Source organism: Mauremys mutica, chromosome 12 (assembly GCF_020497125.1).
Source record: "Mauremys mutica isolate MM-2020 ecotype Southern chromosome 12, ASM2049712v1, whole genome shotgun sequence".
In the NCBI taxonomy this organism is placed as follows: Eukaryota; Metazoa; Chordata; order Testudines; family Geoemydidae; genus Mauremys; species Mauremys mutica.
In genome coordinates this window covers 3,013,379-3,036,294 of record NC_059083.1, presented here as the reverse complement: position 1 = coordinate 3,036,294, position 22,916 = coordinate 3,013,379, and the positions used below count along the sequence as shown (strand labels likewise).

Genomic DNA, 22,916 nt, shown 5'->3' with positions numbered 1-22,916 from the left:
AAAGCGAGGCTGGCAGGGATCGGGGCCACACCCCAGCGACTCTTCCATTGACACAGGGTGCTGGGAGGTGGAGGGGTTGTGGCTGGCTGAGATGGCACAGCAGGTGTGTGGAGGAGGGTCTGTATCTGGCTGGGGAAGCAGGGCAAGTGGGGGGGTCTCCCCAGGGGGTGCTGGGTGGGCCCAGGGGCTGTGGGTGCAGCGGGTGTCTCCCCGGGCAGCAGCTACTCACAAGGGGCCCCGCGGGTTGCGGGCGGCGTTCATCTTCATCCCCTTGATGATGAGGATGGTGCCCGCGATGATGCCGATGATGCCCACGGCCAGGCCCAGGGCGCACACCAGGGTCTCTGTGGTCTCAGGGACGGGGGTGGGCACCTGGGCTTCTGGAGAGAGACAGAGCATGGAGTGAGGGGGCTGTTCCTGCCCCTCCCTCCCAGAGCTGGGAGAGAACCCAGGAGTCCTGGCTCCCAGCCCCCCCTGCTCTACCCACCAGACCCCACTCCCCTCCCAGAGCCGGGATAGAACCCAGGAGTCCTGGCTCCCAGCCCTGTGCCTAGCAGGGTCCCCGGGTGCCCCAGCCTCACCCCAGTGCTTCGTGAAGGGCTCGGCCAGCCCCCCGTGCTCCACCCGGCAGTCGTAGAAGTCGCCCTGGCTGGGGAGGAAGGGCAGGTAGGAGAACTTGCGGAAGGCGTAGTCCTGGCGGGGGTAGAAGTCGGTCTCGGAGACGCCCCCCGTCACCTCCTGCCCGTTCTTCAGCCACGTCACGCTGAGCGCGGGCGGGAAGAACTTGTCCACGAAGCAGATCAGGACGTTGGGCTCCCCCAGCTCCACGGGGTCTTCGGGGAACACGGTCACCTCAGGGGGCACTGGGGAGACAGGGGTCAGTGGGTCCCATTGCCTGCCCCTGAGCCAGCCAGTCCCTGCCCTGGGGCCGGATCGGAGCCAGCGCCTCTAGAGGGGACAGGCCCCTGCCCCATTCCCTGCCCCCCTGTGCCAGCCAGTCCCTGCCCTGGGGCCGGATCGGAGCCAGCACCCCCCAGAGGGGACAGGCCCCTGCCCCATTCCCCGACCCCCTGAGCCAGCCAGTCCCTGCCCTGGGGCCGGATCGGAGCCAGCGCCCCCTAGAGGGGACAGGCCCCGTGTCCTATTCCCTGCCCCCCTGAGCCAGCCAGTCCCCGCCCTGGGGCCGGATTGGAGCCAGCGCCCCCCAGAGGGGACAGGCCCCTGCCCCATTCCCTGCCCCCCTGAGCCAGCCAGTCCCTGGTGCTCACGCTCCAGCTCAGGGTCTCTCCCCAGGACTGTGGGGCGTCACCGGGGCCGTCCCAGCTCCCTGCCCTGACGGCTCAGGGGGCATCAGGGGCAGGGGAGAGAATCCCTCAGGGGCAGGGCCTGGCGCTGGGCAGGGGCCACGAACAGCCCTCGGCAAAGGAGCTGCCCTGGGCCCCAAGCCTGGAGGGTGAGAACTGCCCGGGCCCCCTGCCCTGCAGAGCCCTGGCCCGGCTGACTGGCCCCCGGAGCCCTGCAGGGGCTGGGGCGGGGGGGAGCTGAGTGGGGAGACGCAGTCTCTGGTGGGGTCTGGTACTGGGTCCACATGAAGGGACAGGGGGGCAGAAGGTTCCACTGGTGAGCCAGTGAGGAGGGGGCCCAGTAAGGGTGCCTGGCAGAAAAGGTGCCCCCCCTCCCCATGCTGTACCGTTCTGAGCCCACGTGTGGTTGGACATCTGGATCATGATATCCAGGTTGTTCTTCAGCACGGCGATGTCGCCCAGGGCGCCCTGCGCCTCGAAGCCGGCTAACTTGCCGAAATAGGGCAGGCGCCAGACGGTCTCCTTCTTCTCCAGGTCCACGTGCAAGATCTCGTCCTGGTCGAACTCGAACATGAACTCCCCGGCCTCCTGCTCGGACTGGTCTGTGCGCTGGTAGAAATCCACCTGGGCAGACATGTGCTCCACTGCAGGGAGACGGGTGTCAGCACCAGCACTGGCTCGCCAGGGACAAGGTCTCTCAGCACTTCTTCTAAGGCCACAGCCTCCCCCCGCGCCCCCAGCTGTGACATGCGCACTAGGACTCACTGGTGTGAGGGGAAAGCAGCCACAGGGAGCACAGGGACCCCTGGCACCACACTTGTGCATTGGGGTCAGCGCTGCCTAGGAGGAGACAGCGCTCCCTACCATGCCCCCCCTGCTCATTTGTTCACTACAGGTCTCCCATCCAAGTAGTGACCAGGCCTCCACCCACTGAGTTCATGAAGGAGGACATGACCCCTGTCCTAAGCGGCTCCTGGGGGGAGTTGGGGGCTGCGGCTGCAGGACATTTCATTCTCCCGTCTGTACCTGGAGCTGGTTCCGTGTCACCGGTGTTGCCATGACCTGGTTCTCGGGGCGATTTCAGTCCCTGGCTCCCGACACTCACACCCCAGGCCCGGTCACTGGGAGACCCGGGAACTCCCCAGCCAGAGACATTAAAGCTGTGCTGGGGGGGTCAGACACACTTGTGGGGGGGTCTGGCTCAGGACTGAGGCTGGGACTCCCCAGGGCCCAAGGGAGTTGAGCACCTGCATCCTAGGGACAGGGGCGGCTCCAGGCCCCAGCATGCCAAGCACAGGTTGGGGCGGCACGCCACGGGGGGCGCTCTGCTGGTTGCTGGGAGGGCGACAGGTGGCTCCGGTGGACTCCCGCAGACGTGCCTGCGGAGGGTCCGCTGGTCCCGCGGCTTTGGTGGAGCATCCGCAGGCATGAGCCGTCCCTGCCTAGGGAGTCGTTTGCTGACCCCAGCTCGCCCGGCAGGATCTCACCGAGCGACTGCAAAGGAGGGAACCCGCCACCACCAGCCGAGGAGAGTCAGCCCCACAGAGCCCCTCCCTACCCCGCACCGTGGGTCTGAGCCCTGGGGGGACGGGGGACAATGGGGCCAGGCCGGGCGGGGAGCGGGAACAGGGGCTCCCTGCTCTGCACAGACGCACTCACTGCTCAGCAGGGTCTGGCCCTGGCGCGGCTCTTTGGGGAACGTTCCCCCACCCCCCCTGTGCCTGGCGCCCCCTGGGGGGATCAGCCCCCGAGTCCCTGTGGGGGAGGGGGGCTGCACCCCTAGGGCAGGGCTGTGTCGTACCCAAACCTCAGCGACTTCCCCACGATCCCTCTGCTGGTGCTGTGGCAGCTTCCCCTCCCCCATCTCTACCATGGGGGGGTGAGACCCTCCCCCCTGCAGCCGCCACCTGTGACGAAGTGGGACTGTTCGCACTGGGGGCTGGGTACAGTTCCTAAGTATCTAGCAGCAAATGCCTGACACTCTGTCTCCTAGCAACTGATGGCCCGGCCCCTCCCTGCAAAGGTGCATCTAAAGCTGTTGGAGACAAAGGGGTCAGGTGACCTCCTGGCCCGGGAAAGAGGCAGAGCAGGGAGGAGGGGCGGAGGGGAGCTGGGCAGATTGGAGTGGGCTGGAGAACAGAGGGGAGGCAGGGAGACCAGGCTCTGATCCCCGGGGGGGGCTGGGAGGCCCCCAAGGTGGACCTAACCGGGGGATCCTGTTATCTGTGCCTGCAAGACCTGTCCTGGACTGTGTTCCTGTCGTCTAAATAAACCTTCTGCTTTACTGGCTGGCTGAGAGTCCTGGTGAATCGGCAGGGAGCCCGGGGGTGCAGGGCCTGACGCCCCTACACTCCGTGACACCACCCTGCCCAGATCAGCCCCCATCCTCCCCTGCCCACCCCCTCCCCTCCCTACTCCCTGCAGCCCCAACCCCAATCCAGCTCACCCCAGTGGCCCATCAGCCCCTCCCTGGGAGTGGGAGCCAGGCGCTATGGGGGTGAAGCTGCCCCCCCCAGCCCAGGTGCCACAGCCCCCGCCCCACCCATACCTCTCACTGCCCCGGTGCCCGGCAGGGCCAGCAGGGTGAGCAGGGCCAGCTGGGCCATGGGGACGCCCCGTCCTGCGCCCATCTCCTCTCCCGGGCACTGGGCTGGGTGCGGGGCTGGCAGCACTAGGGGGCCGGGGGGGGGCACATGTCACACTGGGGGGTGGGGCAAGGCTGGGGGCAGCACCCGGCATTGGCCAGGGGAGCCCGGCCCAGGGGCCCGCACCCAATGGCAGAAATCCCTGCGCCGACCAGGCTGTTACCGGGCAGAGCAACAGTGCTGAGCCTCGCAGAGAAGAGATGGAGAAATTCCAGCCAGGCACCAGCTCCCAGGGGCTGAGACGAGAGGGGTCCTGGAGCAGAGCAGCTCTGCCCAGTTCAGTGTGGGGGACAGGGCTGCCAGGAGGGGTTTGTCCCCGGTGTGGATGTGGCACCGGAAGTGGGGGTTTGTCCTTGGAGTGCATAAGCATGGGAACTAGGGGTCCAGGGGGTGCTGCAGCACCCCCAATTTTTGCATGGGCTCCTGGCCACCAGTCCCGCGTTCAGGACTCTGCTCCCGCACCCAGCTTTGGTCCCAACTTCAGCCCCCTTACCCCTGTCCACATTCCCCCCCATCCCAGAGCCATGGCCCAGTCCTGGCCCCAGCTCTGGGGAGAGGGGGTATGGACAGGGTAAGGGGGGGGCAAGGTAAAAAGTTTGGGGACCCCTGACTTTCAGCAACCCCACTGTAAAAAGTGTTCCAGCACCACTGTCGGTGTGGACCCAGCACTGTCAGGAGGGGGTTATCCCCAGCATGGGGCCAGAACCTCCCTGCACGGCACTCGCCCAGCTCACATCACACATGCCCTGTTCTGCAGAGCAACTGTGTGCACATGGGGGGCTTGGCGACCCAGCTCTGCACTGGGGGGGGGTCACATCCCTGACCCACAGAGCTCTGTAAAGAGTAGACCAGGCCACAGACAGGGTTTGAGGGATCATCCATGGCAAACTGGGATACTGGGCCCTATGTGGCACATTGGTCCATGTCCCCTGCCCAAACCCTCCCCCCCTTGGCACTAACTCATCCCCAGTCCGCCCTCCCCCTCCCCCGGCTACCACACTGGGTGTTCACACTGCGCCTGGCAGGAGGGGGCAGGCGCTGGAGGGGCCAGAGAGGGGCCGGCCCAGCAGCTGGGCGCTGGCCTGCGAGCCAGGAGCCCTGGGGTCATTCCCGGCCCTGCCACAGACTGTGTGTGACCCTGGGCCAGTCACTGACTCCTCTGAGCCTCCCCCCCCAGCTGGGCCCTGGGGACACTGGCCCGGCCCTGCCCCATGGGGTGGGGGGTGAATACGGCAGAGAGGGGGAGGGGCTCAGAAACTGGGGGGCCAGAGAAGCCCCTGAGGGAGATCGATGGTGGGAGCAGCTGGGAGGCCGAGCTGTGCCTGACCCACGGAGACTGAGCCCCCGCTCTGGTGAGGTGCCTGGGGGCAGGGCTCAGGCTCATGGAGGTGGGGGAGGGGGGAGCTCAGAACTTCTACTTGTGGGGCCAGCCCCAAACCTTCCACGGGAGCTAAATTTACTCAGAGAAACTAGAGACACCCCCCCTGACCTCCGACACCCGTCCTGCCCCAGCCGGCAGCAGGGGGTCGAGGCACCGGGGAAGGGGACGGAGGGTCCCAGGCCCGTTGCTGGGGGCCCTGCTCTGGTGGGGGCTGGTCCCTGGGCCGGCCCCGCTCTCCAGCTGCCCCGGGGCCACAGCAGGTGCCAGGCGAGTCCTGCAGCCCGACCCCAGGCCCTGCTCTGCCCCCTGCGAGGGCGAAGTAGGGAACCGAGCCCTGCTGGGGCCGGCTCTGCCTGGCGACTGGTGACGCTGCCCAGCCCCGGTGCTGACTGGCCCCTGGGCTGGGGGTGCCCAATCCCCGGGGCCGTGGGCAGCGTCCCGGGGCTGGTGCTCGGAGCTGGGCAGAGAAGATCTCAGTCTGGGGGGTCCCGAGGAGTTTCCAGGTCTCTCCCTCCTGAGCAGCGATGGGGGCGGGTCGGATCCTGGGGGCCAGGAGCCGCTGGGCTGGGGCTCTGCTGGTGACACTGACGGTGCTGAGAACCCACCTGGCTCATTGCACGGAGCCCCCAAGTGAGTAGAGACCCCAGCGCCCCGGGGAGCCCTGTCCTGGGCAGCGCTGGGTGTATCGGGGGGGGATCAGACCCCAGCACCCTGGGGAGCCCCGTGCTGGGCAGCGCTGGGTGTATCCGGGGGGGTCAGACCCCAGCGCCCCGGGGAGCCCCATGCTGGGCAGCGCTGGGTGTATCCGGGGGGGTCAGACCCCAGCGCCCCGTGGAGCCCCGTCCTGGGCAGCGCTGGTTGTATCCGGGGGGGGGGGGTCAGACCCCAGCGCCCCGGGGAGCCCCGTCCTGGGCAGCGCTGGGTGTATCGGGGGGGGGGGGGTCAGACCCCAGCGCCCCGGGGATCCCCGTCCGGGGCAGCGGTGGGTGTATCGGGGGGGTCAGACCCCAGCGCCCCGGGGAGCCCCGTCCTGGGCAGCGCTGGGTGTATCGGGGGGGTCAGACCCCAGCGCCCCGGGGAGCCCCGTCCTGGGTAGCGCTGGGTGTATCGGGGGGGTCAGACCCCAGCGCCCCGGGGAGCCCCGTCCTGGGCAGCGCTGGGTGTATCCGGGGGGGTCAGACCCCAGCGCCCCGGGGAGCCCCGTCCTGGGCGGCGCTGGGTGTATCCGGGGGTGATCAGACCCACACGCCCCGGGGAGCCCTGTCCTGCCTGTGCCGGTGTATCCCCCGCTCGGTGTCTGCCCCGCCCCGTCTGGGCTTGGTGTGACTGTCCTTGCCTGCCCGACGGGCTCCCCGGGAGGGGTTCGGGGCGGGTGGGGGGCGCAGGAGGCTCCGCTGAGTTCCGGGCCCCGGCGGCAGGAGTGGGAGCAGCCGGAGGCGGGTCCCTGAGCCCAGCCCCCATCTCCCGCAGGGCGGTTCGTGTTCCAGCAGAACTGTGAGTGTCACTTCACCAACGGCACCGAGGGATTCCGGTTCCTGAACCGCTACATCTACAACGGGCAGCAGATCGTGCACTTCGACAGCGAGCTGGGGCAGTACGTGGCGGACACGGAGCTGGGGCGGCCGAGCGCCGAGGGCTGGAACAAGGACCAGGCGATCCTGGCGGACAGGCGGGCTCAGGCGGACACGTTCTGCCGGATCAACTACCAGGCAGACAAGCCTTACACCATCGACCGGAGAGGTGAGTGGGGGGTGCCGGGGGGCCAGGACAGGGGCGGGGGGGAGTGCGGGAGACACGGGAGGGGCGAGCGCCGAACCGCTCCTGCGCTGGGAGGGGGCGGGGCCAGGACGCGCGGTCTTGGGCAAGGGGCGGGGCACAGAGAGCAGCGGAGGGGGGCGGGGTCACCCAGCGGAGGGTTGGGGCAGGAACCCGACGCTGCGGAGGGGTAACGGGGGGCGTCTCCTCCCCAAGTCCTCGGGTCTGGCTGCGGCGCCCCCTGTCGGGAGGGCATAGAGCCCCAGGCCCTGTTCAGTCTCTGGGGGGTTGGTCTGATAGACCCTCCCTTGTGCCCAGCTTCCTCCACACCTCTGGGGGTTCAGATCCCCGTGCCCAGCCCCCAGTGCTCCCCACTGACCCCCCCCCCCCCCATGGCAGGCAGGCAGCTACTGCAGCTCCAAACCCCCTTCCCGGCCTGGGCAGACCTTTCCCCTCCCCCAACCCCGCCCCACCACCCTCAGGGACCCCCTACCCCGGGGGTATATACATGGGAACTACAGGTGCCGGCGGTTTTACACAGGGTCCCAGCCCCATGCCTAGGGCTCCTCTCCCAGCCCCACATCCAGGGGATTTTCACTCAGTACTCTGCTCCTGGCCCCACATGCAGAATCCACTCCTAACCCTGAACCTGGGACTCCACACCCGCCCCCAGCTGTGACCCCAGCCCCAGTCCATGTCCCCACCTCCCAGAACCACAGCCCTGCTCCCAGCCCCAGCTCTAAGGGGTGACAGGGGCCACAGACAGGGATAAGCAGGGGCACAGCAACCCCACACACACTCTAAAAGTGTTCCAGCTTCACTGCTCGGGAATGGGAGCAGCCCCTGCTCCCTGGGCTGAGACCCTGTCTCCCTGAGCCCCAGCATCAGACAGTCCCTGGCTCTGTCCGCATGGGGGTGACAGGGCGCAACTCCCCTCGGACCCTTTCTGCCGGAGCCTGCCCAGGGCAATGAGGGGCAGGAGAGAACCAGCCCCTGGAGCGGGAGAGGAGCACATGGGGAGCTGGGGCCTTTCCGCAGGCACCTGTACTCTCTCACTTCTGCTCTGTCTATGGCCTCTTTCCCATCTCTCTCTCTCCCCTCAGTTCAGCCCAAGGTGAAAGTTTCCCCCACGAAATCGGGGTCCCAGCCCCACTCCCACCTGCTGGTTTGCTCGGTGACGGGGTTTTACCCCGGGGGGATCGAGATCCAGTGGCTGAAGAACGGGCAGGAGCAGACGGCCGGGGTGGTGTCCACGGAGCTGCTCCAGAACGGAGACTGGACCTTCCAGATCCTGGTGATGCTGGAGATGAGCCCCCGGCGCGGGGACGTCTACACCTGCCAGGTGGAGCACGTCAGCCTGCGGGGGCCCCTCGCCGTGCACTGGGGTAAGAGCCTCTGGGTGTGGGGCGGCCCCTGAGCCCGCAGGGGCACCCCTCGGGGGATGGGCCTGGGTCAGAGCCCCACCTGTGGGGCAGAGAGCTGGAATGTGACCCCCCAGCCTGTCCCCCCTCACAGCAGCACTGGGCTCTGGGGAGTGAGACTGAGTGGACGTTTCTACAGCCCCCCCGCCCCCAGCACTTCCCAGCCTGAGCCTCCAGCCAACACAGGGCCCCCCACCCCCACTGCAATGCAGCCCCCTCTGGGGTGGGGCACGGCCGCTGTTTAACAGCCCCACAGCAGCTGTCGTCCTGCAACTTGGGACAGGAAGTGAAGGGGAATCCCGTCTCTCAGGGACACTTGCTGGAGGCAGTGGGTTTGTTGGGGAGGCTGTAGGTTTGTTTCCAGGATGGATGGACTCCTTGCCCAGAGGTGGGGAGAGCAGGGAGGGAGCATTGGGAGCCCTGGGGAAGGGGACCCCCAAATCCCTTCCCCAGGGGAAAGGCAGCTGGAGAGATGCTTCTGTCCCAAGCCTGGGCTGCAGTGATTGTCCCACAGCTGTTCCTGCAGGCCCTGGCCCCTGGCTCTGCCCCGGCCGGTGCCGGTCACTGGCGCAGACGGGAGCCCGGCCCGGAGGCCCCCGGCTCTGACCCGGCCCGTTCCATGTCCCTGTTTCAGAGGCGCAGTCTGACTCCGCCAGGAGCAAGATGCTGACGGGGGTCGGGGGCTTCGTGCTGGGGCTGATCTTCCTGGCACCCGGACTCCTCATCTACCTGAAGAATAAGAAAGGTGAATGGCTCCGGGCGGGGGCAGGGCACCAGGGTGTCTCTGGGGGGAGGTGGGGCTGGGGGGGCTCAGGGGAATCCAGGCCTGGCTGCAGGCTCCCCCCCTGCCCCCACAGGGGCTGCTCAGAGTCTGGCAGGGGCCTCCCGGCTTCTCCTCTCCTGGGCCCGGGGCTGGGTCAGACCCTCCCCCTCCTAGGGCAGGGTCAGAGCAGGGGCCGTGGGGAGATCTCAGTGCGGGGCCCCGGGCCAGGCTGGGAGCTCCCACTCTCCCCTCCCCCGGCCGAGCCCCCAGGGTGGGACAGACCCCGACCCCTCGCAGTGCAAGGAGCTGCCCCTGGCCCGGGGCTCAGGGCGTTTCCGTCCCCTCCCCCGGGCCAGGAACCTGGGTCAGGGATTTACAGTAATAACAGGGGGGGGGAACCCCAGGTCTGGGGGCCGGAGGGGGGCTGGGTTCCTAGTGGGGGGCGTTCCATGCCGTGGGGCAGGGCCTGGAGCTCTGACCCCCAGGAACCGGCTCCCCCTGCCCAGGGCTCTGACCATGTTTCTCTCTGTTTTTCAGGGCGCCCCGTTCCCCAACCTGCAGGTAATTTCAATCCCTTCCCCCGTTACACCCGCCTTCCCCCACACTGAGCACAGGCTGCCTGGGGCGCCCGTGGGGCGGCTGCTTCTGCCCCTCGGCCTGTGACACCCGCCCGGCTCAGCCCCTGGGCAGCTGGGCAATGGGGCGCTGGCCCCGCGGAGGAGGAGGCTGTGGCTCCCTCGGTCCCCGTTCAGGCCGATCCCCGAGCTGCTCCCGGGGGCAGAGGGTCCTGGGTCCTGCCGAGCATCACCCAGCCCTGCGGCTGCCGGGCAGAGTCCCTGGGGCGCCCTGGGGCCTGGCAGAGAAAATCCCCCGTCCGTCCCGCTAGCCCCACGTCCAGGGGCTGATTTCTCTCCCCTCTCCCTGCAGGGCTCCTGAGTTAGATCCTGGGCGTCGGATCCCCCGGCCAGCAGGAGTTTCCGTCCGTTTCTCCCAGCCCCTCGCCCAGCCTGGAGAATGCAGAACCTGGGGCCGGTCCCTTCCCGTCCCCGCCTGCTCCCTGCGCTCTGCCCGGCTCCAGCCCGCGCTGCCCCCCCGGGGACCCGTCCCTGCCCCTCAGTCCCAGCAGGGCCTTGGGGCGACCCTGTCACGCTTTCGAGTGGCTCACGAGTGTGGGGGCCAATCTCAGGGCACAGTTAGTACCCGGGGCACCAACCCCACATTGGCTGAGTTCTGTGCTGAGATTTCACCAAAGTATCAGGTGTGAACTCCGCAGGCCCTGTAACAACGTAACCGCGGAGCCCCAGACAGTCCCCTTGGGCTCTGCGATCTGTCTGGCCACCCCGGCCAGCCTGCCCTTGTGATCCATCGATCGTCCCTTCCCCCACAAATCACAGCGACGTTCAGTCACTCCCTGTCCCACAGGACCAGTCGCTCACCCCAGGGCAGCTGCACCTTCGGTCTCACCCCACAGACGAAGCTTGTAGCCAATCCTGTAATAACCTCAGTAAAGATTTGTTACCTAGACAAAGCACGGGGAGTTCTTGACAAGGTTACAGCAGGTCACACGCACCCCAGGGAGTTACAGCCCTAGGGGCCCAAAGGTCACAGAAACTCCTGTCAGAAGCAAGCGCTGTGTGTGCTGTGGGGCTGACCCGGCACAGCCAGGGGATCTGGTGCTTATGCCTGGTCATTCCTGCCCTGTCACATCCAAGCAGTGTCCAGCGAGAGGTTTCTCCTGGACGGGAGTTTCATGCCCTTCCTGCCCACGTTTCAGAGGGTGGGACGAGCTCCTGCACCTCTCCTCTTCTTGGGGGAGTGCGGGGGGGGCCCTCAACAAAGTCCTGTGTCCTCTGAGGTCCCCCAAGGGCCCCCCTGGGGCGCAGGGCTTGTCCACACGCCCAGTGCTGCTGCAGCACGTCTGGTGAAGACGCTTCGTGCCGATGGGTGGGAGATCTCCCCTTGGCCTGATAACCCATCTCTGCGCGGCAGGGGAGTGGGGGGGAGACGGTCTCCGCTGGCAGCGCTGGGCACACAAATATTTGTGACAGTGATGTCACGGAGTGTGGGGGAGTCCGGCCCTGCACCCCTCTTCCTGGGACTCACAGTGACTCTCAGCCAGCCAGTAAAGCAGAAGGTTTATTGGACAACAGGAACGCAGGCTACAGCACAACCAGGACCCCTCCATCGAGTCCTTCTGGGGTTCAGGGAGCTTGGATCCCAGCGTAGGATTCCCTGAACTCTCACCCCCAAGCCCCAAACCAAAAACTGACCCCACTCCCTCCAGCCAGCTCCCTGCCTTTGTCCAGTTTCCTGGGCCAAGGTGTTGACTTCCCCTCCCCCCTGCCTAGCTCAGGTTACAGGCTCAGGTCCTGTCCCTCACCTAAAGTCCTCCCCGGCTCTCCCAACCCCCACACAGACAGCCCCTACTCCATCACATCTCTCCCCCCTTCGAGACTGAACATAAGAAGGGCCGTACCGGGTCAAACCAAAGGTCCATCTAGCCCAGTATCTGTCTACCAACAGTGGCCAATGCCAGGTGCCCCAGAGGGAGTGAACCTAACAGGCAATGATCAAGTGATCTCTCTCCTGCCATCCATCTCCATCCTCTGACGAACAGAGGCTAGGGACACCATTCCTACCCATCCTGGCTAATAGCCATTTATGGACTTAACCTCCATGAATGTATCCAGTTCTCTTTTAAACCCTGTTATAGTCCTAGCCTTCACAACCTCCTCAGGTAAGGAGTTCCACAAGTTGACTGTGCGCTGCATGAAGAAGAACTTCCTTTTATTTGTTTTAAACCTGCCGCCCATTAATTTCATTTGGTGACCCCTAGTTCTTGTATTATGGGAATAAGTAAATAACTTTTCCTTATCCACTTTTTCAACATCACTCAAGATTTTATATACCTCTATCATATCCCACCTTAGTCTCCTCTTTTCCAAGCTGAAGAGTCCTAGCCTCTTTAATCTTTCCTCGTATGGGACCCTCTCTAAACCCCTAATCATTTTAGTTGCCCTTTTCTGAACCTTTTCTAGTGCTAGAATATCTTTTTTGAGGTGAGGAGACCACATCTGTACACAGTATTCAAGATGTGGGCGTACCATGGATTTATATAAGGGCAATAATATATTCTCCGTCTTGTTCTCTATCCCCTTTTTAATGATTCCTAACATCCTGTTTGCTTTTTTGACCGCCTCTGCACGCTGCGTGGACATCTTCAGAGAACTATCCACGATGACTCCAAGATCTTTTTCCTGAGTCATTGTAGCTAAATTAGCCCCCATCATGTATGTATAGTTGAGGTTATTTTTTCCAATGTGCATTACTTTACATTTATCCACATTAAATTTCATTTGCCATTTTGTTGCCCAATCACTTAGTTTTGTGAGATCTTTTTGAAGTTTTCACAATCTGCTTTGGTCTTAACTATCTTGAGCAGTTTAGTATCATCTGCAAACTTTGCCACCTCACTGTTTACCCCTTTCTCCAGATCGTTTATGAATACATTGAATAGGATTGGTCCTAGGACTGACCCTTGGGGAACACCACTAGTTACCCCTCTCCATTCTGAGAATTTACCATTAATTCCTACCCTTTGTTCCCTGTCCTTTAACCAGTTCTCAATCCATGAAAGGACCTTTCCTTTTATCCCATGACAGCTTAATTTACGTAAGAGCCTTTGGTGAGGGACCTTGTCAAAGGCTTTCTGGAAATCTAAGTACACTATGTCCACCGGATCCCCCTTGTCCACATGTTTGTTGACCCCTTCAAAGAACTCTAATAGATTAGTAAGACATGATTTCCCTTTACAGAAACCATGTTGACTATTGCTCAACAGTTTGTTTTTCTATGTGTCTGACAATTTTATTCTTAACTATTGTTTCGACTAATTTGCCCGGTACCGACGTTAGACTTACCGGTCTGTAATTGCCGGGATCACCCCTAGAGCCCTTTTTAAATATTGGCGTTACATTAGCTAACTTCCAGTCATTGGGTACCGAAGCCGATTTAAAGGACAGGTTACAAACCTTAGTTAATAGTTCCACAACTTCACATTTGAGTTCTTTCAGAACTCTTGGGTGAATGCCATCTGGTCCCGGTGACTTGTTAATGTTGAGTTTATTAATTCATTCCAAAACCTCCTCTAGTGACACGTCAATCTGTGACAGTTCCTCAGATTTGTCACCTACAAAAGCCAGCTCAGGTTTGGGAATCTCCCTAACATCCTCAGCCGTGAAGCCTGAAGAAAGAATCTATTTAGTTTCTCCGCAATGACTTTATCGTCTTTAACGCTCCTTTTGTATTTTGATCATCAAGGGGCCCCACTGGTGGTTTAGCAGGCTTCCTGCTTCTGATGTACTTAAAAAACATTTTATTACCTTTGGAGTTTTTGGCTAGCCGTTCTTCAAACTCCTCTTTGGCTTTTCTTATTACACTCTTGCACTTAAGTTGGCAGTGTTTGTGCTCCTTTCTATTTGCCTCACTAGGATTTGACTTCCACTTTTTAAAGGAAGTCTTTTTATCTCTCACTGCTTCTTTTACATGGTTGTTAAGCCACGGTGGCTCTTTTTTAGTTCTTTTACTGTTTTTCTTAATTTGGGGTATACATTGAAGTTGGGCCTCTATTATGGTGTCTTTCAAAAGGGCCCACGCAACTTGCAGGGATTTCACTTTAGTCACTGTACCTTTTAACTTTTGTCTAACTAACCCCCTCATTTTTGTATAGTTCCCCCTTTTGAAATTAAATGCCACAGTGTTGGGCAGTTGAGGTGTTCTTCCCACCACAGGGATGTTGAATGCTATTGTATTATGGTCACTATTTCCAAGCGGTCCTGCTATAGTTACCTCTTCGACCAGCTCCTGCTCTCCACTCAGGGTTAAATCTAAAGTTGCCTCTCCCCTTGTGGGTTCCCGTACCAGCTGCTCCATGAAGCAGTCATTTAAAGTATCGAGAAATTTTATCTCTGCATTTCGTCCAGAAGTGACCAGGGGCCCCCTCTCCGGGACAGCGCGTCCGCTATCAGGTTGGCGCTTCCCTTCACGTGGACCACGTCCATGTCATAGTCCTGCAGGAGCAGGCTCCACCTCAGCAGCTTGGTGTTGGCTCCTTTCATCTGGTGCAGCCAGGTCAGGGGAGAGTGGTCGGTGTACACGGTGAAGTGGCGCCCAAAGAGATAGGGCTCCAGTTTCTTCAGGGCCCACACCATGGCCAGGCATTCCTTCTCGATGGCCGCGTAGTTCTGCTCCCGGGGTAGCAACTTCTTGCTCAGGTACACGATGGGGTGTCTCTCCCCCTTTTCATCCTCCTGCATCAACACCGCCCCCAGCCCTGTGTCTGAGGCATCGGTAAACACCATAAAGGGCTTGTCAAAATCTGGGTTTGCCAGAACTGGGCCACTGACCAGAGCCTGCTTCAGCGCCCGGAGAGCCTGCTGGCACTGCTCGGTCCAGACCACCTTGTCTGGCTTCCCCTTCTTGCACAGCTCAGTGATGGGGGCGGCTACGGTGCTAAAGTGGGGCACGAACCTTCGATAGTACCCCGCCATCCCAATAAAGGCCTGGACCTGCTTTTTGGTCTGGGGAGCGGGCCAGTCTCTGATCACCTCCACCTTGGCTGGTTCCGGCTTTAGGCAGCCGCTCCCCACCCGATGGCCCAGGTAAGATACTTCAGCCATCCCCACCTTGCACTTCTTCACCTTTACGGTCAGTCCAGCCTCCCGGAGTCGGTCCAGCACTTGTCTAACCTGGAACACGTGGTCCTCCCAGGTCTGGCTGAAGACACAGATGTCGTCAATATACGCCACGGCAAAACTCTCCATCCCCCTCAGCAGCTGATCCACCAGACGCTGGAAGGTGGCCGGCGCTCCCTTGAGGCCGAAGGGCAGGGTCAGAAACTCATAGAGCCCCAGAGGGGTGATAAAGGCCGATTTCAGCCTGGCATCTGCGTCCAGCAGCACTTGCCAGTAGCCCTTTGTAAGATCCATGGTGGTGAGGTACCGAGCGCCTCCCAGCTTGTCTAGGAGCTCGTCAGGCCTGGGCATGGGGTAGGCATCAGATACAGTGATGGCATTGAGCTTTCGATAGTCCACACAGAACCGGATCGACCCGTCCTTCTTGGGGACCAGCACCACTGGGGAGGCCCAGGGGCTGGCGGACGGCTGGATCACCCCCAAGGCCAGCATGTCCCTGACCTCTCTTTCTAGGTCTTGGGCAGTTTTCCCGGTGACCCGAAAAGGGGAGCATCGTATAGGGGTGTGTGACCCGGTTTCCACCCAGTGGACAGTCAAATTAGTGCGCCCAGGCTGGTTGGAAAACAGCTGTCGGTACAGATGCAGCACCCCTCTGATCTCAGCGTGCTGGGCTGGGGTCAGCTGATCAGAGAGGGGAATCGCCTCCAGGGGGGAACCAGCTTTTGTTCCAGGGAATAGATCCACTAAAGGGTCATCTCCCTGCTCCTCCCACTGTCCACACACGGCCAGCACCACATTCCCCCTGTCATAGTACAGCTTCATCATATTCACATGGTACACCCGGCGGTGATGAGCCCGGTTCGACAGCTCCACCACATAGTTTACCTCATTTAGCTGCTTGACAACCTTGAAGGGTCCTTCCCAGGCAGCCTGGAGTTTGTTTTTCCTCACGGGGATGAGAACCATCACTTGGTCCCCGGTGGCGAAGGCGCGGGCCCGCGCCGTACGGTCGTACCAGACCTTCTGCTTCCTCTGGGCTCGGGCCAGATTCTCCCTGGCCAGGCCCATGAGCTCGGTAAGTCTTTCCCGGAAGGTCAGGACATACTCCACCACTGACTCTCCATCGGGAACGGCCTTCCCCTCCCATTCGTCTCTCAACAGGTCCAGGGGCCCCCTTACCCGCCTCCCATATAACAGTTCGAACGGCGAAAACCCAGTAGACTCCTGGGGTACCTCCCTGTATGCAAACAGCAGGTGAGGTAAGTACTTGTCCCAGTCCTGTGGCTGCTGGTGCATAAATGTTTTTAGCATCATCTTTAGCGTCCCGTTGAACCTCTCCACCAGCCCGTTGGTCTGGGGGTGGTACGCTGAGGCCCAGCTGGGTCGGACCCCACATTTCTCCCACAGGGACTGGAGCAGGGTCGACATGAAGTTGGACCCCTGGTCCATTAAGACTTCCTTGGGGAACCCCACCCGGCTGAAAATGATCAGCAGCGCATCTGCGATGGTGTCTGCTTCGATAGAGGACAAGGCCACTGCCTCAGGGTAGCGAGTGGCGAAATCTACCACCACCAGGATGTATTTCTTCCCTGACCGGGTTGCCTTGCTGAGAGGTCCCACTATGTCCATGGCCACCTTCTGGAAAAGTTCTTCTATGATGGGCAAAGGTCTCAGAGCTGCTTTCCCCTTGTCCCGGGCCTTCCCCACCCGCTGGCAGGGGTCACAGGATTGGCAGTACTGTCGGACATGGGTAAAGACCCCAGGCCAGTAAAAGTTCTGTAGCAGCCTCTGCCTGGTGCGCCAGATTCCCTGGTGCCCTGCAAAGGGGATGTCATGGGCCAGGTACAGTAGCTTGTGGCAAAACTTCTGGGGAACCACCAGCTTCCTCCTGATCCCCCATGACTCTACTTCCCTGGGGGGAGCCCATTCTCAGTACAGGAATCTCTTCTCCCACAGGAACCTCTCCTGGCAACCTCTTCTCATGGTCTGTACCACACTGAGGTCGGCCAGGTCCCTTGGCCTCCACAAGGAGGGATCTTTCTGCAACTCGGCCTGGAACTCAGCAGCTGGGACAGGGATGGGGACCTGCTCTTTCTGGCCGGCTGGGTCTGAGGCCGCAGCCTCTCTGGGCCGTGTCCCTGGGCGTTCCCTCCCCACCAGGTCAGGGTCCTGCGCCTCGGGTAGAGTACCCTCCCCGTTGTCAGGGTGCAGTGCCCTGCACCGACTCTGACTACGGGTCACGACCAGGGCACCCCGGGCGTTGCTTGGCCAGACCTCCAGGTCCCCCCCATTAACACCTCTGTGGGCAAATGAGGGTGCACCCCCACGTCCTTGGGGCCAGGGGCGGCTCTAGGAATTTGGCCACCCCAAGCACGGGCGCGCTGCCGGTGGCCGGTCCCACAGCTCCGGGGGGTGCGCTGGTCCCGCGGCATGCCTGGAGGAGGTCCACCCAAGCCACGGGACCAGCGCACCCTCCGCAGTCATGCCTGTGGGAGGTCCGCTGGTCCCGCGACTCCAGTGGACCTCCCGCAGGCATGACTGCGGAAGGTCCACTGGAGCCGCCTGCTGCCCTCCCAGCAAAATGCCGCCCCAAGCGCGCGCTTGGCGTGCTGGGGTCTGGAGCCAGCCCTGCTTGGGGCCCTCCTTGTCCCCCCACTTCAGGTGCACCCTCGCCACAGGCACCTTGAATGGGGTCCCGCTCACACCCATCAGGGTCAGGTAGGTGTTGGGCACCATCCGATCTGAGGCCACCACCTCGGGCCGGGCCAGCGTCACCTCTGCACCTGTGTCCCAATATCCATTGACCTTCCTCCCGTCTACCTCCAGGGGAACAAGGCACTCGCTCCGGAGGGACAGCCCCGTGCCCACCCTGTAAACCCAAAACTCGGAGCCTGGAGCATCCAGCCCCTCAGAGGAGTTGACCTGGGGCCCCCCTCCCTCCTTCGCAGGTGGTACGCGGCCAGCCCCACTTTCCTGCGAACGCTGCCCCTCATCCGGCTGGGTCTCTACCCAGTTAACCAGGTAGGGGGTTGGTCTGCTCAGTTTGTCCTTGAGCCTGGGGCACTGGGACCGTATGTGGCCCCTCTGGCCACAGTGAGAGCAGCCCATGTCCTGTTGGTCCCCTCGAACCGGTCGGTTGGCCCTGGCGCTGGCTGTTCCCCTTGGGAGGGGGCTCTCCCGATTCCCCCTTTGGGAGGTCCCAGAGTAACTCTCTCTCTGCATCGCGGCGGGCCTGTTCCTTTGGGGCTCCTCCCTGCCACCCCCCAACCGGCTCTTCACAAAGTCATCGGCCAGCCGCCCTGCATGTCGCGGGTTCTCTGGCTTTTGGTCCCTCAACCACAGCCTCAAGTCGGATGGGCACCGCTCATACAGCTGCTCCAGGACCAGCAGTTTAACCAGGTCCCCCGGGGTCTGGGCCCCAGCTGCTCACTTGCTGGCGTACCCCTCCATGCGGACGGCCAGTTGCAGATGTGAGACCTCAGGGGTTTTATCCTGACTCCGGAACCTCTCCCGGTACATCTCAGGGGTCAGCCCAAACTCGCGCAGCAGGGCCTGCTTGAATGGTTCGTAGTTCCCTTTCTCCTCCTCTCCCAGCTGGCCGTGCAATGCCAGGGCCTTGGGGTCCAGTAAGGGGGTGAGAACCCAGAGCCTGTCCGCAGGATCCACCTGGTGCAGCTCACAGGCCGTCTCAAAGGCATCTAGGAAGCCACCCATGTCCTCCCCCTCCTTGCGCGGGGCCAGGATGGACTTATCAAAGCTCCGCGCCGTCCTGGGCCCCCCTCACTCACCGCCGCCTGGGGCCTGCTGCCCCCCAGCCGCGCCAGGGCCAGCTCATGGTGACGCTGTCGCTGTTTCTCCTCCAGTTCCCGCTCCCTCTGTCGCACCTCATGTTCCCTCTGTCTCTCTTTCCTCCAGCTCTCTCAGTTTTATCTCTCTCTCCCATTCCAGCGGCTTGCGCTCCACGGATGCCGAGCGTCGCCGGGACAATCCCCTGCTGGGGGGGGAGTTTCGCCGGGAGGATCCCCTGCTGGCCGGGGGGGTCACGGTGCCCTCGGTAGTCGCTGGGCTCCTCCCCCATCCCCCTAGGCATAGGGGTGGGAGGTCTTGGGAAGCCCTCAGCAGCCGGCTGACCACTCCCAGTGGGGACAGACCCTGGTGCCTGCGCTGCATCTGCCAGGCTGCTTCCCTCAGAGACAGGGATCAGTTCACTCAAGTGATCTCCCTCCTCCAGCCGGGCAATCAGCTGGTCTTTGGTGAATCTCCCTCTGTGCAGCCCCCTCCGCTGGCACAGCCCCACCAGGTCACACTTGCGCCGCTTGGCATACATCTTCCTGCTGGCCACTCACGGCCGGGGTGCTCGCCGCTCCCCACGGGTTCCAGGGGGACCCCTAGTGTGCCAGTCCTTGAGGTCACCACCTCTCTGCCAGGGTCGAGCTGCAGCCTCCTCCGCCCCTGGGATCGCTCGCTGTGATCCCCCGGGGGACCCTGTTACTGCAAAGTGCTTCTCTCTGGTCACACTCTCCCAGGGGTTAATCACCCCTCCAATCGCCCCTTCGTTTTACTGCGCCCCAGTCACTTACTGCAGGAAGCGCCGTCCACGGGGTGCAGTAGATCCCACCGCTGCCACCAGTTGAAACAGAGTGTGGCGGAGTCCGGCCCTGCACCCCTCTTCCTGGGACTCACAGTGACTCTCAGCCAGCCAGTAAAACAGAAGGTTTATTGGACAACAGGAATGCAGGATACAGCAGAGCTTGGAGATACGGCCAGGACTCTTCAAACTGGTCCTTCTGGGGGTGCAGGGAGCTTAGGTCCCAGCTTGGGATTCCCTGCACTGCACCCCCCAGCCCCAAACCGAAACTGACCCAACCCTCTCCAGCCGGTTCTCTGCCTTTGTCCAGCTCCCCGGGCAAAGGTGTTGACCCCCCTGCCTAGCTCAGGTTACAGGCTCAGGTATTGTCTCTCACCTAAAGTCCTCCCCGGATCTCCCATTCCCCACACAGACAGTCTCTACTCCATCACAGGGGGAACCCCAGGTCTGGGGCCGGAGGGGGGCTGGGTTCCTAGTGGGGGGCGTTCCATGCCGTGGGGCAGGTGCTGGAGCTCTGACCCCCAGGAACCGGCTCCCCCTGCCCAGGGCTCTGACCATGTTTCTCTCTGTTTTTCAGGGCGCCCCGTTCCCCAACCTGCAGGTAATTTCAATCCCCTCCCCCGTTACACCCGCCTCCCCCCACACTGAGCACAGGCTGCCTGGGGCGCCCGTGGGGCGGCTGCTTCTGCCCCTCGGCCCGTGACACCCACCCGGCTCAGCCCCTGGGCAGCTGGGCAATGGGGCGCTGGCCCCACGGAGGAGGAGGCTGCGGCTCCCTCGGTCCCCGTTCAGGCCGATCCCCGAGCTGCTCCCGGGGGCAGAGGGTCCTGGGTCCTGCCGAGCATCCCCCAGCCCTGCGGCTGCCGGGCAGAGTCCCTGGGGCGCCCTGGGGCCTGGCACAGAAAATCCCCCGTCCGTCCCGCCAGCCCTATGGCCAGGGGCTGATTTCTCTCCCCTCTCCCTGCAGGGCTCCTGAGTTAGATCCTGGGCGTCAGATCCCCCGGCCGGCAGGAGTTTCCGTCCGTCTGTCCCAGCCCCTCGCCCAGCCCGAAGAATGCAGAACCTGGGGCCAGTCCCTTCCTGTCCCCGTCTGCCCCCCGCGCTCTGCCCGGCTCCAGCCCGCGCTGCCCCCCCCTGGGGACCCGTCCCTGCCCCTCAGTCCCAGCAGGGCCCCGGGGCGACCCTGTCGAGTGGCTCACGAGTGCGGGGACCAATCTCAGGGCACAGTTAGTACCCGGGGCACCAGCCCCACATTGGCTGAGTTCTGTGCTGAAATTTCACCAAAGTATCGGGTGTGAACTCCGCAGGCCCTGTAACAACGTAACCGCGGAGCCCCAGACACTCCCCTTGGGCTCTGCGATCTGTCTGGCCACCCCGGCCAGCCTGCCCTTGTGATCCATCGATCGTCCCTTCCACCCCAAATCACAGCGACATTCGGTCACTCCCTGTCCCACAGGACCAGTCGCTCACCCCAGGGCAGCGGCACCTTCAGTCTCACCGCACAGACAACGCTTGTAGCCAGTCCTGTAATAACCTCAGTAAAGATTCATTAACTACGACAAAGCACGGGGAGTTCTTGACAAGGTTACAGCAGGTCACACACACACCGGGGAGTTACAGCCCTAGGGACCCAAAGGTCACAGAAGCAAGTGCTGTGTGTGCTGTGGGGCTGAGCCGGGCACAGCCAGGGGATCTGGTGCTTATGCTTGGTCATTCCTGCCCCTTCCCATCCAAGCAGCGTCCAGCGAGGGGTTTCTCCTGGACGGGGTTTTCCTGCCCTTCCTCCCCACGTTCCAGCTGTTGGGACGGGCTCCTGCACCTCTCCTCTTCATGGGGGAGGGGGGTGGGCGGGGTTGTCAAAAAGTCTTGTGTCCCCTGAGGTCCCCCAAGGGTCCCCCCTGGGCGTAGGTTGGTCTACACACCCAGCACTGCTTCAGTGTTTCTGGTGAAGACGCTTCGTGCTGATGGGAGGGAGATCTCCCCTTGGCCTGTGTTACGGACTCACAGATGGTGCCCATTCATGGCCCCGTGCGGTCCGTGGGGGGGGCCCCTTTCAGTGCGACAGCCCTTCTCGGGGGGCCACTCTCTCCGGGGGTCAGGCCCCTCCGCCTCCTGGAGCCGCACCTCTCTGAGCCTCAGCACGTCTGTCTCTGCCGTGGGCCCCTCAGGGAGTCCCCTCGCTCTGGAACCCCGGGGCCTCTGCCCCCAGGGCCAGCTCCAGACCCCAGCGTGCCAAGCGCGCGCTTGGGGTGACATTTTGCTGGGAGGGCGGCAGGCAGCTCCGGCGGACCTTCCGCAGTCATGCCTGCGAGAGGTCCACCGGAGCCGCGGGACGAGCGGACCCTCCGCAGGCACATCTGCATGACTGCGGGAGGTCCACCGGAGCTGCAGGACCGGCAACCGCCAGCACGCCCCCCGCGGCATGCCGCCGTGCTTGGGGCAGCCAAATTCCTAGAGCCGCCCCTGTCTGCCCCCTGAAGGGGATGCCCCCCCCGCGCCCTGTTCTCTAGCCCGGAGCGACTCTCAGCCAGCATAAAACAGGAGGTTTTATTGAGAGTTGAACCCAGCACAGGAAACTCTCAGGGCCTCAGGCCTGGCCTCCCTCAGCCCAGCACATCCCAGTCCCCCTGCAGCCAGGGGGGCTCTGCCTGCTCCCCCTTTCCAGCCCCGAGCCCCCCTGCTTCCCAGCTGGGCCTCCGATACCCCCGGCCCCAAGCTCCCTCTGTCCATTGGCTTCTCTCCAGGGAAACAGGGTCGTAAGCAGGAAGGCCTGGGTGGCCCCTCTGGCTGGAACCGGCTGGTCAGGTCACCACGGTCCTCTCTCCGCAGCCCATTGTCCCCCACTGGCCAGAACTGGCTGTGACTCCTGAGCTGGGTCCTCGGGTCACCAGGTCACCAGGCACTGGGGTCTCCATCCTCCCTGTGTCCCAACAAACTCCCTCTCCCCTCCCCTCGTTAAACCAGTAACACCCAGAGAAACTAACTCTCACCCCCTCTGCATGGAAACCATTGGAAAAACAAGGAAAAAACAAGAAAATCCCCCACTTTGTCACAGCCTGATAACCCATCTCTGCGCGGCAGGGGAGTGGGGGGGAGACGGTCTCCGCTGGCAGCGCTGGGCACACGAGTGCTTGTGTCCATGTCACTTACGTCACACTGGTTTATTCACACAGGGGCACACGCCAGAGGGGTTGAGCAGGGGCACCCCCTGTCACGGGGTATGGGGGAGTCAGGGCCCTGCACCCCCGGGCTCCCTGCCGATTCACCAGGACTCTCAGCCAGCCAGTAAAGCAGAAGGTTTCTTTAGACGACAGGAACACAGTCCCACACAGGTCTTGCAGGCACAGACAACAGGACCCCCCCCCC

At 62.8% G+C, this 22,916-nt stretch overlaps 3 protein-coding genes across 4 annotated transcripts in view; 2 read left to right on the top strand and 1 right to left on the bottom strand.

Moving 5' to 3' along the window:
- The window catches only part of LOC123345793 (endothelial zinc finger protein induced by tumor necrosis factor alpha-like), a 1,203,704-nt gene that overhangs the window by 484,313 nt on the left and 696,475 nt on the right, over positions 1–22,916 (top strand). The gene's annotated exons all lie outside the window — the stretch shown is intronic.
- LOC123346436 (HLA class II histocompatibility antigen, DR alpha chain-like) lies at positions 226–3,995 on the bottom strand. Its single transcript, XM_044983832.1, has 4 exons — positions 3,853–3,995; positions 1,691–1,948; positions 582–863; positions 226–380 (listed from the first exon to the last, which is right to left on the bottom strand). Exons 1-4 carry the CDS (start codon positions 3,932–3,934, stop codon positions 226–228), a joined length of 777 nt encoding a protein of 258 aa, XP_044839767.1. The 5' UTR covers positions 3,935–3,995.
- LOC123346424 (HLA class II histocompatibility antigen, DR beta 4 chain-like) lies at positions 5,809–21,112 on the top strand. 2 transcript variants are annotated; one of them, XM_044983815.1, is made up of 6 exons: positions 5,809–5,960; positions 6,801–7,070; positions 8,189–8,470; positions 9,141–9,251; positions 9,807–9,830; positions 20,518–21,112. In XM_044983815.1, the coding sequence occupies exons 1-6, from the start codon at positions 5,855–5,857 to the stop codon at positions 20,529–20,531; spliced, it is 807 nt and encodes a 268-aa protein (XP_044839750.1). In that variant the 5' UTR covers positions 5,809–5,854; the 3' UTR covers positions 20,532–21,112. The 2 variants fall into 2 exon arrangements, with proteins under 2 accessions (XP_044839750.1, XP_044839749.1); XM_044983814.1 differs by lacking the exon at positions 20,518–21,112 and adding an exon at positions 10,197–10,791.